The 12,971-nt window shown below is 41.4% G+C and overlaps 2 protein-coding genes across 2 annotated transcripts; one reads left to right on the top strand and one right to left on the bottom strand.

The window, feature by feature from the left end:
* Window positions 1-3,257: 3,257 nt before the first annotated feature.
* On the top strand, window positions 3,258-5,212 carry LOC4338083 (CBL-interacting protein kinase 20-like). Its single transcript, NM_001420264.1, has one exon. It carries the CDS (start codon window positions 3,456-3,458, stop codon window positions 4,854-4,856), a length of 1,401 nt encoding a protein of 466 aa, NP_001407193.1. The 5' UTR covers window positions 3,258-3,455; the 3' UTR covers window positions 4,857-5,212.
* A 542-nt stretch (window positions 5,213-5,754) lies between these two features.
* Window positions 5,755-9,853, bottom strand: LOC4338082 (mitochondrial dicarboxylate/tricarboxylate transporter DTC). The gene is made up of 6 exons (NM_001420263.1): window positions 9,506-9,853; window positions 8,606-8,689; window positions 8,244-8,305; window positions 6,704-7,065; window positions 6,248-6,462; window positions 5,755-6,156 (listed from the first exon to the last, which is right to left on the bottom strand). Exons 1-6 carry the CDS (start codon window positions 9,644-9,646, stop codon window positions 6,100-6,102), a joined length of 921 nt encoding a protein of 306 aa, NP_001407192.1. The 5' UTR covers window positions 9,647-9,853; the 3' UTR covers window positions 5,755-6,099.
* Window positions 9,854-12,971: the final 3,118 nt, after the last annotated feature.

The following is a 12,971-nucleotide window of genomic DNA, read 5'->3' as shown; positions in this document are numbered from 1 at the left end:
TGGTATAAATCTCTGTAATCAGTAATATGACAGGGTTACAAATGTACAATAAGCCTGACCCTTTGGTTCACCACAGCTAGGTTTGTGTTGCGAGTTTCTGCCAAGGCGCCGTGCAGTCACATAGACCTGGAGCCAGAGGTCGAATGTTGCTGCCGTGCTCTTCGACGAGAAAAGCATTGTTTTCCATGCCATCGCCCCCACGCTCACTTGCTCTAATACTACAAGGATGTTGCAACAAGGATGTTCCTACCAATTATGTCAATATATTTCTTTCTTGATAATATTAGTAATTTCATTCACGAATTGAACTATGATAACCAATGGTGATCCCAGGACAAAAATTATCGGGGATCCAATACATATTAATTATCTAATTATTAGCTAACATATTAATTAATATGGTACAAATTAGCTAGAATTGAATAATTTACCCAGGTGTGGTGAGCCCGGGAAACACTACATAGGAACACCTCCGATGATAACCCTAGTAGCAGATTGGGCAACAATATCTTACTCAAGACAATCTCTTACTGGGGAGCGAAAGATATTGGCATAAAAATTCCCTTGCATATGTACATTGAGACATTGCTTCATGAATCGGATCAAAACAAACGGAAGAATGATTACAGTGGCTCCAGACTGAATGCAGTGGTGGCAGCGGCTCTTGTGACGTACCGCATACAAATGAGGGGTGCCGCCTCCACAGAGAGGATTATTCGCGCAAGGAGTGGCAGTGGTCCCTCACTCCTGAAGGCGAGCAAGAAAGGTGGAGGGGCGGCGAGCTCGGAGCTTCAAGCACGCGGGTGGGAGGCGGAGCCAGAGGACGCCAATTCGTTCAACAAGGGTCGCCACCTAGCCGCATGTTGTGCGTATAGCGGAGTGGAGGGGCACGGACGGGATGACCATTGGGCACCTTGGGCGGAGGGGCGGCACCATGCATCACCGTTGTGGCAGAGTCAGGCTTGCGCTGTCGCGAGAGAAGAGCCGAGGGCGGTAGCAATCACAGACTGGGAGCAAGGCAACATACCAAAATACCTTTCTACCTTAATTAAGGAAAAAAAATCTAAAATACCCATGAAAATCAACTACTATTTGCCGGGGGCGGGGGGAGGGGGCGCCGTAAAATGACCCAAAAAATAAGGAAAAACAGTTCAAGTTTGATTAGTCTTACTAACCGTCAACTTGTATGTTTCATGGCCTATTGTGAATATAAAATATTAAAATTTCACTGGATAATGATAAATTATGTTGTTAAATTCATAAGTAAATTTTGTTTTAAAGGAAGTTGATACAAAACATTTCTATATAATTATAGATGCCAAAAACAGAATTAGTAATTTCTTATATAATCCATTCTAATATTTCTTCTATTACTTTATTTTTTTGAAATTTCATAATTTAAAAATTCAATACTAGAAGTATAGATTTGTACTGATCTTTTGGTGTCTCTTGTAAGCATTTGCTATAAAATAATTTAGCAAGTTTGAATTAATAGGTACATAAATAATCTTGGTTTGGAGTTAAGCTTTTTGATGATTTAATAATTCTTATATTCATAATTATTAAATATCAAGTTGTATTACATGTAGAGTAGACTCAATTATAACATATACATAATTTAATTTTAAAATTCCTAAGTAAAAAATAACATACTGGGTTTGAAGTCTTAACTAATGTTTTATCATGATTCAAAATTGTTCCAAATTTTGGAATCAACAATGTGGCATAAATGACATGTCATAATTTCAATGACGTCTCACTTCCATCATTACAGACATCATTATCCACCATATTCTTATTTAAGCTTAGTTCACTAATGATGCAACGGAATTTAAAACATCATTGATGCTTGATTAACTCCACAAATAGATTTCTTAAGTCTACACCCTATATGTGACTTGTCTTTCCACAACAAAAAACCAACTCAGGCTATGCTATGTATATTAATTTTTGCAAGTCACTGTTAAGAGATGAAAAAATGTTTTGCAAAACTTTTACAACTCATGCAAAATTTTAGCATCCACATAATGGAGATATGAATCATAAATGAGGTAGAATAATCTCTCTTGTTGGAGATTTTGATGAGCTCCCACTGATTTTATTATTTATGCAATGGAATCATAATATATGATTTTCCATCAACTTGAATCACATGATTTAAATTTAATTTTACTTAGTAAATTATCATCTAAGTAATGATCGATGTAAAAAATTTCTAGGAATGAAGTGTCTCTATCTTAATGAGACATCTATTATCCACTAGAAATGTGGCTGAATAACAAGGCCATAATTTCGAGAACGTCTCATAATGATTCAACCTAAAAATAATGCCATTAATTTTCTTTTGTAATACTTTGTCAAACCAGGACATTAAGCATGTCCCTATTTCTTGCAAAAAAAACATACATAAGAAAAAAAATCAAGATATGTATACGTAAGATATAGAGGCAATTTTATTTCCCCTTATAAGGAATATATGAGCTTTATTATCATTAAATTTGGAGTTGCTACTCTCTCTCTCTCTCTCTCTCTCTCCTTAGTAAAGTTTATCTTTGCCATCAAATACATGATCTTACTTAGCTTGCTTCTTAGTATTTTGTATTTCTTATTGATATACAAAGTGATAAAACAAGTCAATTATGCTCCACTTTGTCTCACTGAATATTACAATTCTGAAAAATGATCGTAGTTTAGTAGGAGAAAGGTCATATGAACTGGGCAAGTGGCGTATTTAAAATGTGCGATGTCTTTCTCTAACCTTTTTAATGACTTATCATTGGTATTGATGAACTCCTAAAGTTTGCAAAAACATTTGCTAGATACAGTTTCGCATTGTCAAGCACAAAATTATCCTCTAATATTGGCAAAGATGATAATCTTAATATATATTAATATATATTAGTGATATGCGAAACATAACTCTATATTGGCCTTCTCCCAGGATAATTTCATCAAAATGCCTCTGGAATTTAGGAAAAGCATTGACATTAGCCACGAAAGCAACAAGGGATCCTTTGTTAATGTTAAGTCATACTAAGAAGGCCTTAGGCTCAGCTAAATCAATGAGAGAAATAACTCAATAGACTTAAATTGATAAATAATATTAGCTAAATTTGTATCGTCTTATATCCTATTTTTAGGCAGTTCACAAATGGTGAAATTTAACATGGAAATGACCTCACCTTGTGTTACGGAGAAGACCACAATTAATTACCACTGCTAAGCTCCATCCTCCATGCTCTCATCCTCCTCCCATGGCGGATTTGCAAAAACACCAAACCATTGCCATTGCTTCCTTCAAAAATGGCTCCTCCACACCTCCATTTCCTCCTCGTCTCTCACCCATTAACGACATGGGCTCTCCACGTTCAGCCATGGCCGCCGTGAACATACACTAATCCGGCCGTCGCCTCCACCAGCTGCCGGTGGCGGCGCCGCCGGGCGCCGGTGTCAAGATGCCGGAGAAGGGCACCGTGGTGATGAGCCGGTACGAGCTCGGCCGCTCGCTGGGGCACGGCACGTTCTCCAAGGTGTACCAGGCCAGGAGCCTCGTGTCCGGCGAGACCGTCGCCGTGAAGGTGATCGACAAGGAGAAGGCGCTGCGCGCCGGCGCCGGCATGGTCGACCAGATCGAGCGCGAGGTCGCCGTCATGCGGCTCGTCGGCCGCCACCCCAACGTGGTCCGCCTCCACGAGGTGATGGCCAGCAGGAGCAAGATCTACTTCGTCATGGAGCTCGTCCGCGGCGGCGAGCTCCTCGCCAGGCTGGTCGCCGGCGGCGGCCGCCTCGGGGAGGACGCGGCGAGGAGGTACTTCCACCAGCTCGTCGCCGCCGTCGACTTCTGCCACAGCCGCGGCGTCTACCACCGCGACCTCAAGCCGGAGAACCTCCTCGTCGACGACGACGGCAGCGGCGGCGGCGGCAACCTCAAGGTCACCGACTTCGGGCTCAGCGCGCTCAGCGCGTCGCGGCGGCACGACGGCCTCCTCCACACGACGTGCGGCACGCCGTCGTACGTCGCGCCGGAGATCATCGGCGACAAGGGCTACGACGGGGCCACCGCCGACGTCTGGTCCTGCGGCGTCATCCTCTTCCTCCTCCTCGCCGGCTACCTCCCGTTCTTCGATTCCAACCTCATGGAGATGTACAAGAAGATCACCAATGGCGAGTTCAAGGTCCCCGACTGGTTCACCCCCGACGCACGCAGCCTCATCTCCAGACTCCTCGACCCAAACCCTACAACTCGCATCACCATCGACGAGCTCGTCAAGCATCCATGGTTCAAGAAGGGACACACCAAGCGGCCGGCAAGCTCGAACACCATGAAACTCAACGAGGAGGAGAAACCAGCGAACGCCGCCATGAACATGAAGCCGGCGAGCTTGAACGCGTTCGACATCATCTCGCTCTCGCAGGGATTCGACCTGTCAGGGATGTTCTGCTGCCATGGCCACAGCAGCAGGACGCAGGATCAGCTGTTCGTCACCGGGAAGCCGGCGACGGCGATCGTGTCGAGGCTGGAGGAGATCGCGGAGACGGAGCACTTCACGGTGAAGAAGAAGCAGAAGAAGAGGCAAGAAGAGGACGGGATGGCGGTGAAGCTGCAGGGGTGGAAGGAAGGGAGGAAAGGGCAGCTCGCCATTGACGCCGAGATCTTCGAGGTTTCGCCGTCGTGCTACGTCGTCGAGGTGAAGAAAACGGCCGGCGACACGCTGGAGTACCAGGCGTTCTGCAACAGAGACCTCAGGCCGTCGCTGAACGACATCTGCTGGACCTCGCCGGCGACAGCAGCGTCGGAGAAGAACCAGCTGCCGGCAGTGTCGGAGGTGTCGCCACTGAGTAGTCCTCGGAATTGATGTGACAGATTATCTAGGTGCAGTGGCAGATATTGATCATCAGATATGTGCTGTTTCCCTTGTTGTTTCCTTTGCTTTGAATTGTTGTTTTGATTTTTTTTTTATTCTTGTTTGTGTTTCATAATGATCTTGGGGGTAGTGGTCTGGTATTTCCAAGTTCAAGATGAATTTCAATTATTGTTTTTTTCTGTTCTTTTGTTGTGTGGTGGACTGGTGGTTTAGTGTTGATTGTTGGACATAGGTGATAGAATGTGTTCTCCTTTTGCTTAAATTGCATGGTCCATTTGTAAGGTAAATTAATGGCATCACACCACCATAATATCCAATTTATGAATGTTTTAGAAATCTCTTTTTTTTAAGTCTTCTTGAGTTTTTTTATTGTATTTTTGGGAAATTCTCGATCTCAAATGTTGAAAACAGTATATGGGTTGTTGACTTGTTGGTCCCCTACAAGGAAAATTGGTAAACAGACACAATAGGCCCAACAAATTGACGGCCCAACTGTTTACGCAGCTCCCTGCTTTTCTGGATGCCGTGTACTCTTCTCTGAATATGCTGCCCCTCTGAATGCTACGATCTTGACTTCAAGTTTCTGAATGCTAAGTACTAGCTTATAATTATATGGTACCTAGGATAGTAAATTTGAGTTTCCGAATAAATCGTGTTTCATTTATAGTTTATATAAATGAAGAGAGAAAACAATAGATTGCTTTGAGCTGAAAATTACACAACCGATTTGGCTATCGGACGCATGACTGCTGTATTTGTTTTCGCGTACAAGTACTAGGTTAGCAAAACACAGATCCATTCCACTGGTCGGACATATTTGTCACATGCGATCTTTTGTGGCCATTGCCATGTAGACAAATGTCCGATTCCAATAAGAACACGTTGGCTTCCAATAGAAACAATTGCTGAAGATCATTTGAGAGATTTTGGAAATCTGTATAAAATATGGTCCCATTTAATTCAATGGCGCAAGCAGGAAGTATCCCCCCTCATGGCTGAGTCCCAGCCAACAAAAATAAAGTATGTCCACCCCAAAAAAATCGCCCCAGTTACAACAAATGATTCGATTATTGTAAAAGACACAATAGTACCACCACGGCAACATTTAAGCTAGGATAACTTGGTTTAAACTTTTGTCTACCAAAACCAACTACCGATAGTGTAAGCAGCTGGAACGTTATTATCTCCACTCGAGCAAATGATAACTCCGCATATTAACCTCCAACTGAAGACCTTATATTCCAATCTGCTTCTCGAACTTCTGGATTTGATTCAAGAATATCCATGTCATCTGCACAAAATACCACTCAGTGAGGATGCATGTGGAGAACTAGAGACAAAAGGTGGTACAAGTACAGTGCAAAGATGTGCTTAAACATTACCATCACATGGGGAGCAATCCTGACACAGTACACAGGGAAGCCAGTGTAGAACTTGAATGGGCCACCGCTCTTGAAGGTCTTCATGGCACAGTCCAAAGAACCGGTGTACGGGTACTTCCCACTGGCATCAGGTTGCATCTTCTGGATTTGTGTCTTCACATAGTCAAAAGGCAGACTGCAGGCCGATGCAAAGAACCCAGAAACAGCACTGGCTCCTGTAAAAGAAGTTGTAATATTTCATATGAAAACTTTGTCCTGAGCATAGAAGAAGGGCAGCAGGCATGTGCTTACATAAATTTGATAGTAATGTGCAATATTGAAAGATCATATTTTACTCAACTACAGCAAATTCTTAATGCATGTAAAGCAAAAGCTATGCACCATAACAAAATAGGTGAAAATTTTCTACAAGTTTAGCAAAGAAAAACAATAAAGTACTCAATGCTGTAATCTTACCAAGTACAGTCGAAACTTCTCCAGCACCAAGTTTGTCTCTGAATAGCTCAACACTCTGATCATAGGAAGCAAGCATACCCATGTTCAGGGCCATAGCTCTAACCACAGTAGGTCCTGCTCCCTTCCAAAGGGCAAGGACACCTTCATCAGCAATAATACGGTAGAGCGCATGGAAAGCATTCTTGTAGTTACGGCGTTGTGCAATTGGCAAGGTCGAATCAGCTTGCATCCTAATGAGTGCCAAATCAGCAGGGCTACCAACACATGCTCCAATAGCTCCAGCAGTAAGGCCAATAAAAGCTTTCTGAACTAAAGGCAATGGCTTTCCATCATTCTTTTCAATTGCTTTGTTTGTCAGAACCCTGAATTAGATAATCAAATATCAAGTTCCAACCTAAATATTGACAACCATCTAAATCAGAATAAATACTTAGAATCATGAAGCAATAAACTCAACTAATCCAGCTTTATGATGATCAAATTTCTCTACACAGTAAAATGGAACAACCGCAGGAGAACAATAAAGAAAAAGATGAAATATTCCTTAAAACTCCAAAATAGCAAATGATACATCAGGCCAAGTGTACTACAAAATAATTCTGCTAATAGCATGATTAAGGCTGTGTTTGGAACTCCAAGTTCCCAACCCCTCTCCCTCGTTTTCCGCGCGCATGTTTTTCAAACTGCTAAACGGTGCATTTTTTGTAAAAAGTTTATATATGAAAGTTATTTAAAAAAATCAAATTAATCCATTTTTAAAAAAAAATTAACTAATAATTAATTAATCACGCGCTAATGGACCGCTCCGTTTTCCGTGCGGGGAGATTGGGTTCCCATCCCTACTATCCGAACACAGCCTAATCACTCTTAAAAAAATCCCAGAAAATAAAGAATAATGATATCCCCGGTAACCTAATTTTCCTCAAAGTTATCGAGCAAAACAGCATTGGCACATTTCTTTCAGTTACTCATCAGCAAGACAGCAACAGATAGCAATCAGCATAGTTTATGCACATGTTTGGCTCTCTTGCCCAGTGAAGCAGGCCCATTCATCATTGTTAGGTAATGATATAGTTTCGTAGACCTAAAAAGGCTTTGTTTTGCTTCCAGTAACAGGACGTGTCACATCAGATATCATGCACACACATAACTAAATTTTGAGTTCCTGGTACAGTACAAAAGGTGAGAAGAACTGGCACTCTTAAACTTGAAACAAATATGGTCATCGAATTAATATGACTTCCCCTAAGGAATGTAGCAGAAAGATCCTAGCTGGTAACTACAAGATTCGAGTCATGTTTTCAAATCGTCAACCTAATCGCGATTAGTCATCCTAGTCAGTAATAAGGCAACTCAATTATAACCACAATTAGTCGTAAAGTCATCCAATTAGTATTAATCGTCCTAGTAGGTACCGAGGAGACTAGACGCAAGTTTCCAATTTGAAATCATTGATTCTGACCATTATGAGAATAATACAACAAAAGCAGTAACCATTTAAAATATTTCTGCCCATGGAAAACAAGTGATCTATACAAACCTGAAGGATCCAAGACGAGCAGTAGTATATGTCGCCTGCCTTAGTAAACCAGCTGACAAACCCTGCAAATGAGGTGCTGAAGAACTTCAACAACATATCAATCCAAAACTAACAACCGAACATGGTGTAACAAGTGCAAAATAGTGAATCCTTGTTGGTTCAAGCTAAAATGCTAACATAGTATATTGAGACATTTCAAGGTTAAACAAGGATCAAATCATTATTGATACGAACAATATATACTGGATAACAATGTCCAAGTTGGACCCAGTAAAATCTCATAGTAACCTAACATAACCAGCATTGAGAACACACATTAAAATGTTTGAAAATGAATCTAAAGCACCTTCAGTAGAACGAACCTTGTAAAAGGAACCAATACCCTCATTAGCAAGCATGTTCTTTGTGACCTGAGCTGCAGATCCCTCTCCCAGCTGGATCTTCACCTGAAATCAAAATAAAAGGAAGAATTATGTACAGGAAGCTCACGTGCTAAATAAAGTAGGTACCAACCATAAACCAAGCCATCAGCACATTGATAGTGATGGCTACTAGCCAATTCCCATGTTCCAACAGATCTTGCTGACATTTTTTTCCCCATTTTGTGCTACTAATCGATAACAGATCACGAAAAGGAATAGCAAGGAATGCATCTTCTCCGCCCACCAGACTAAAAAATTAGCACGTTTGCATGCCGCTGCACAAATGTAGAGCCATACACTAAATCTGCTACTGCTACAATTTTCACAGATTAAATGTTAATGGATCATCTCAGGATCGACCAATTAGGCAATTTACTACACAATCCACTGACAAATTTACCTAAGATGGCGATATGAAATACCTCAAGAAAGCACAGAGAACAGCGAGCAACACCAAACTGGCCCGGCTCTACTACAATCCGCATCACGTAAAACCCAAACTCCACGGATCTAATAGATCGTGGCGACCGAACTCCATCCGAGACAATAATTAGCTAACGGAAATGAGTTCCCAAGCATCCGCGCGGACGCCATCGACAAATTGCAACAGATCTAAAGCGATCCACACCCAGCCACCCCTATAAGCGAGCTCCACTGCACCACTCGAACCCACGCATCATCAGATCCAACCCACTCCTACGCAGCTACCCACCAGATCCCCCTCCATTACAACGGATCCAAGCCCTCCACCCCGAGCAAGCAACCCGACCCACCCCAAAACCCCGATCCCGTCGCCAACCTCAGACCCTAGGGAGGAGGAGGAAGCACAGCGTCCAGTACCTTGACCATGTCGATGGGCTGGATGACGCAGGTGGCGAGCATCCCGGAGGCCCCGCCGTTGACGAAGGGCTTCACCGTCTTCCAGACCCCCGTGGCGGCCGCCGCCGTCTGCTGCTGCTGCTGCTGCTTCGCGTCCGCCATCTCCCCGCTCCTCCTCCGGCTACCGGCTTCCTCCTCCTACTACTCCTACTCCTCGGCGGCGGCGGAGGCGGCGGCGGCGGCGGCGGCGATAAAAGCGAGGAAGGCGAGGAAGGCGAGGAGGAGTGGACGACGGGCGCCTAGATCGCTGCCTGCCGTTGCGCTTTATTAACGCCGACGCGCATTAAAAAAAATTATAAAAGAAATTACAAAAAATGTTATTTCCTGTGAAATTGAAGAAAAAAGAGTGTTCCCGTGCTGCGGCGTCTCCTCGTGGGTGACGACGATGGTGGACTGGGCGGGTGGACCCGCTCTACGGATGGGTGGGGATGGTTGAGTGACTGACAGGTGGGCCCGTGGGTGAGGTGTTGTGAACTTGTGAGAGGGGTGGTGTATGGTGGGCTACGTTCATGGAGGAATTGGGAGGTTGGAGTGTGGGCACCAGCTATGGTGGGCGGGTGTGGGGCCCAGTGCGTGGGCCACGCCCCCAACTTGAGGCTGCGGTGGGAAGAGGAGGAAGGCCACGTCACCGGACGGCGGCGGGGGAGGGGGGATTTGCTGCCGTCGCCGTCGGAGTGTCGTTGCCGCCGCAGTTACGACTCGGAAATTAAAATTTGGGATTAAAATATTGCTTATTTTTAATTGTGAATTTCAGTTATTGTTAAATTAAAATTTGAAATAAAAAATAAAATGAATTCCAAAATTTAAAATAAATAAGAGTTCAACTAGGAATACAATTTATAAATAGCTAAAATTTATAATTAAAAAATAAAAACTATTGAAAGAAATGACCATCTAAAACACGATCAATAAAATTCGAAATAATAAATAAAATAAATTTAGAAAATAGAAGAATAATTATAAGAGTTTATGTAGGAATACAATTTATATAAATAAAAAATATAGGAATGAAAAATATGAAATTTTCAAAAAAAAAACATCTAGAACAGTAATGACAAATGGCAATAAAAGATGGGAGAAGGTAATGAAGCAGGGTAGTGGTGATTGATGGAACATCTAAAAACTATAAACAGAGTCCCAAATTGAATCCCTATGATGATTAAGAGGAGGAACAACGAGCATGCCATTAAGCAGCACCAGTCACGACGATTAGTGGAACTTCTGGAAAGTAAAAAAATAAACCCCAATGATAATAATGTTGGACTTTTACAATCTCAAAAGCAATAAAGAGCGGAAGCAGCGGGCAAGCTGTAGAGGAGTATAATGACGAAGCCGCTAATGATTTTACTAGACTTATAGAGAGTAAAATAATAAACTCAAACGATAATTATGTTCAATTTTTAAAATCACAATGACAATAAATAGATAAGGCAGCGGATGGACCGTAGCGGACTATAGTGATAGTGTTTGACGAGACTTCTAAAAATTATAAAAACAAAACCCACCAGAAACTAATGAATTATACTATGCATGTAACCAATGAGGACTAAGATAGTTGTTCATATTTCGGTCAACAATTTAATTTAGCATGAGACTATAAATATGACCATCTCTTTTGGAAAGAAAAACAACATACCGAAATGTGTAACACTTTTGGATAGAGTGAATAAATTGACCCTTTTGATAAAATTATAAATAAGTTCTAAAAGTTTTTCTATAGCGGACCTAAAGCATACTCCATCCGTCCCATAATATAAGGGATTTTGGGTGGATGTAACACATCCTAGTATGATGAATCTGGACAGACGTAGTAGGATGTGTCACATCCACCCAAAATCTCTTATATTATGGAACAGAGAGAATACAAAAGGTTTTGTTAAATACAACCTTAGAGCATGGCTAACAGTTCTATGTCTATTTGCCTAAGGATTGGAGTTCTCTTCCCCCATAAAATTCGGTCCTCACAAGTTGGGAGCCACTCTTGTCACAAAATCCTCACTCGTAGCTACTTTCCTTGCACTGAGCGGAGAGGAGAGGAATTACGCTCCACCCACAGGAGATAGCCCAAAGTGTGGAAAGGGAGGTTGGCCCTTTTCTTTATTATTATTTAGGGCTCAAATTAGAGTATATTTGGGGAAGAATAATATTTCCATGTCTTAAATTCTCCTTATTAGAAAAGAGATTTAGGAGATTGAGTTTATGTGAACTGTTGGACATGCTTACGCGGACAGCAGATCATCTTACATGGGCACATTGCTATTTATCCTTTAAAACAATAGTATCGATTGACATGTAGAGAGAGAAATGAAGATTTGGCTGGCTAATGTTTATCTTTTGAACGAAAAGAGAGGATAGGAAAAGGTCATATTTTGTGCATTGTTGTCTCCCAACGTTGGGGTTAACATATTTGGTTGACTTGGTAACTATATATGACTACACAGAGGCTAACCATTGTAACTACAAAAAGTTTCGAATCTTCAAATATAAAATATTTCGCACTTTATAAAGAAAAGATGCTTTTTTTTATTGTAACAGTTCCTTTAAACTCCTTTCATTCCTAAGACTTTTTATTCTTTGGCTCATGCATTACATTGCAAAAGTGAAATGGACATTAGGGGATATTCTTTGGCTGAAGCATCACTTTCCCTAAAGATGTCTTTACTAACAAAAACCCGGGATAAAGGCAAAATAATTTTACACAACTTGCAAACACACAAATACTCTTCCAAACGGTTTAATAACCGCGTTGACCACTCTGACATCCTAACCCAATTAAAATATTGTCTACGTGACCTATGAGTGCCATGTGCACTTGATTAATACCACCTTGATAGTTAAATTAAGAGTGAAATCAACTTATAAGACATTGTTCGTTATGAAGAATGAAAGTGTAAGTGGGGTGCTACATATAAGTGGTGCACGGTTATGAATGGCAAAAGAACCATCAATGTCAAGGAATAAAGAAAACCTTACATATAGCTTGATAACATTAGACAACCATGCAAAATTTCAATAAGGAGCTCTACTTCATTTGATTTTGAGATATGAAATTGCCAAATTGCAGAGAAATTTTTTTTAGGAAAGTGCTTTTTTCAAAATTAGTTAATTTCATATTTCACAAACAAAGTCAAGTTTGCTTTTGAGATTTTGTATAGTAGTTTGATAACATTAGACAACCATGCAAAATTTCAATAAGGAGCTCTACTTCATTTGATTGTGAGATATGAAATTGCCAAATTGCAGAGAATTTTTTTTTAGGAAAGTGTTTTTTTCAACATCAGTTAATTTCATATTTCACAAACAAAGTCAAGTTTGCTTTTGAGATTTTGTATAGTTGCACAATATAATGTGAATTTTTTTTTAGAAACTTTGAGTTTTATGGTTTTCACCTAAGTTGTGGTTTGCAACCAAAGGTTTCTTATCGACT

The sequence above is a fragment of the Oryza sativa genome, chromosome 5, assembly GCF_034140825.1.
Source record: "Oryza sativa Japonica Group chromosome 5, ASM3414082v1".
NCBI classification, from domain to species: domain Eukaryota; kingdom Viridiplantae; phylum Streptophyta; class Magnoliopsida; order Poales; family Poaceae; genus Oryza; species Oryza sativa.
Note: the sequence above shows the minus strand (reverse complement) of the source record. Positions and strands in the feature narration are given on the sequence as shown.

Coding starts and splice junctions, on each gene's coding strand:
- LOC4338082 (NM_001420263.1), bottom strand. CDS start 9,646: ATGGCGGACGCGAAGCAGCAGCAGCAGCAGCAGACGGCGGCGGCCGCC. Junction 8,306..8,605: donor GTATTGGTTCCTTTTACAAG/GTTCGTTCTACT, acceptor CCTCATTTGCAG/GGTTTGTCAGCTGGTTTACT. Junction 7,066..8,243: donor GCTCGTCTTGGATCCTTCAG/GTTTGTATAGAT, acceptor TATCTAATTCAG/GGTTCTGACAAACAAAGCAA.
- LOC4338083 (NM_001420264.1), top strand. CDS start 3,456: ATGCCGGAGAAGGGCACCGTGGTGATGAGCCGGTACGAGCTCGGCCGC.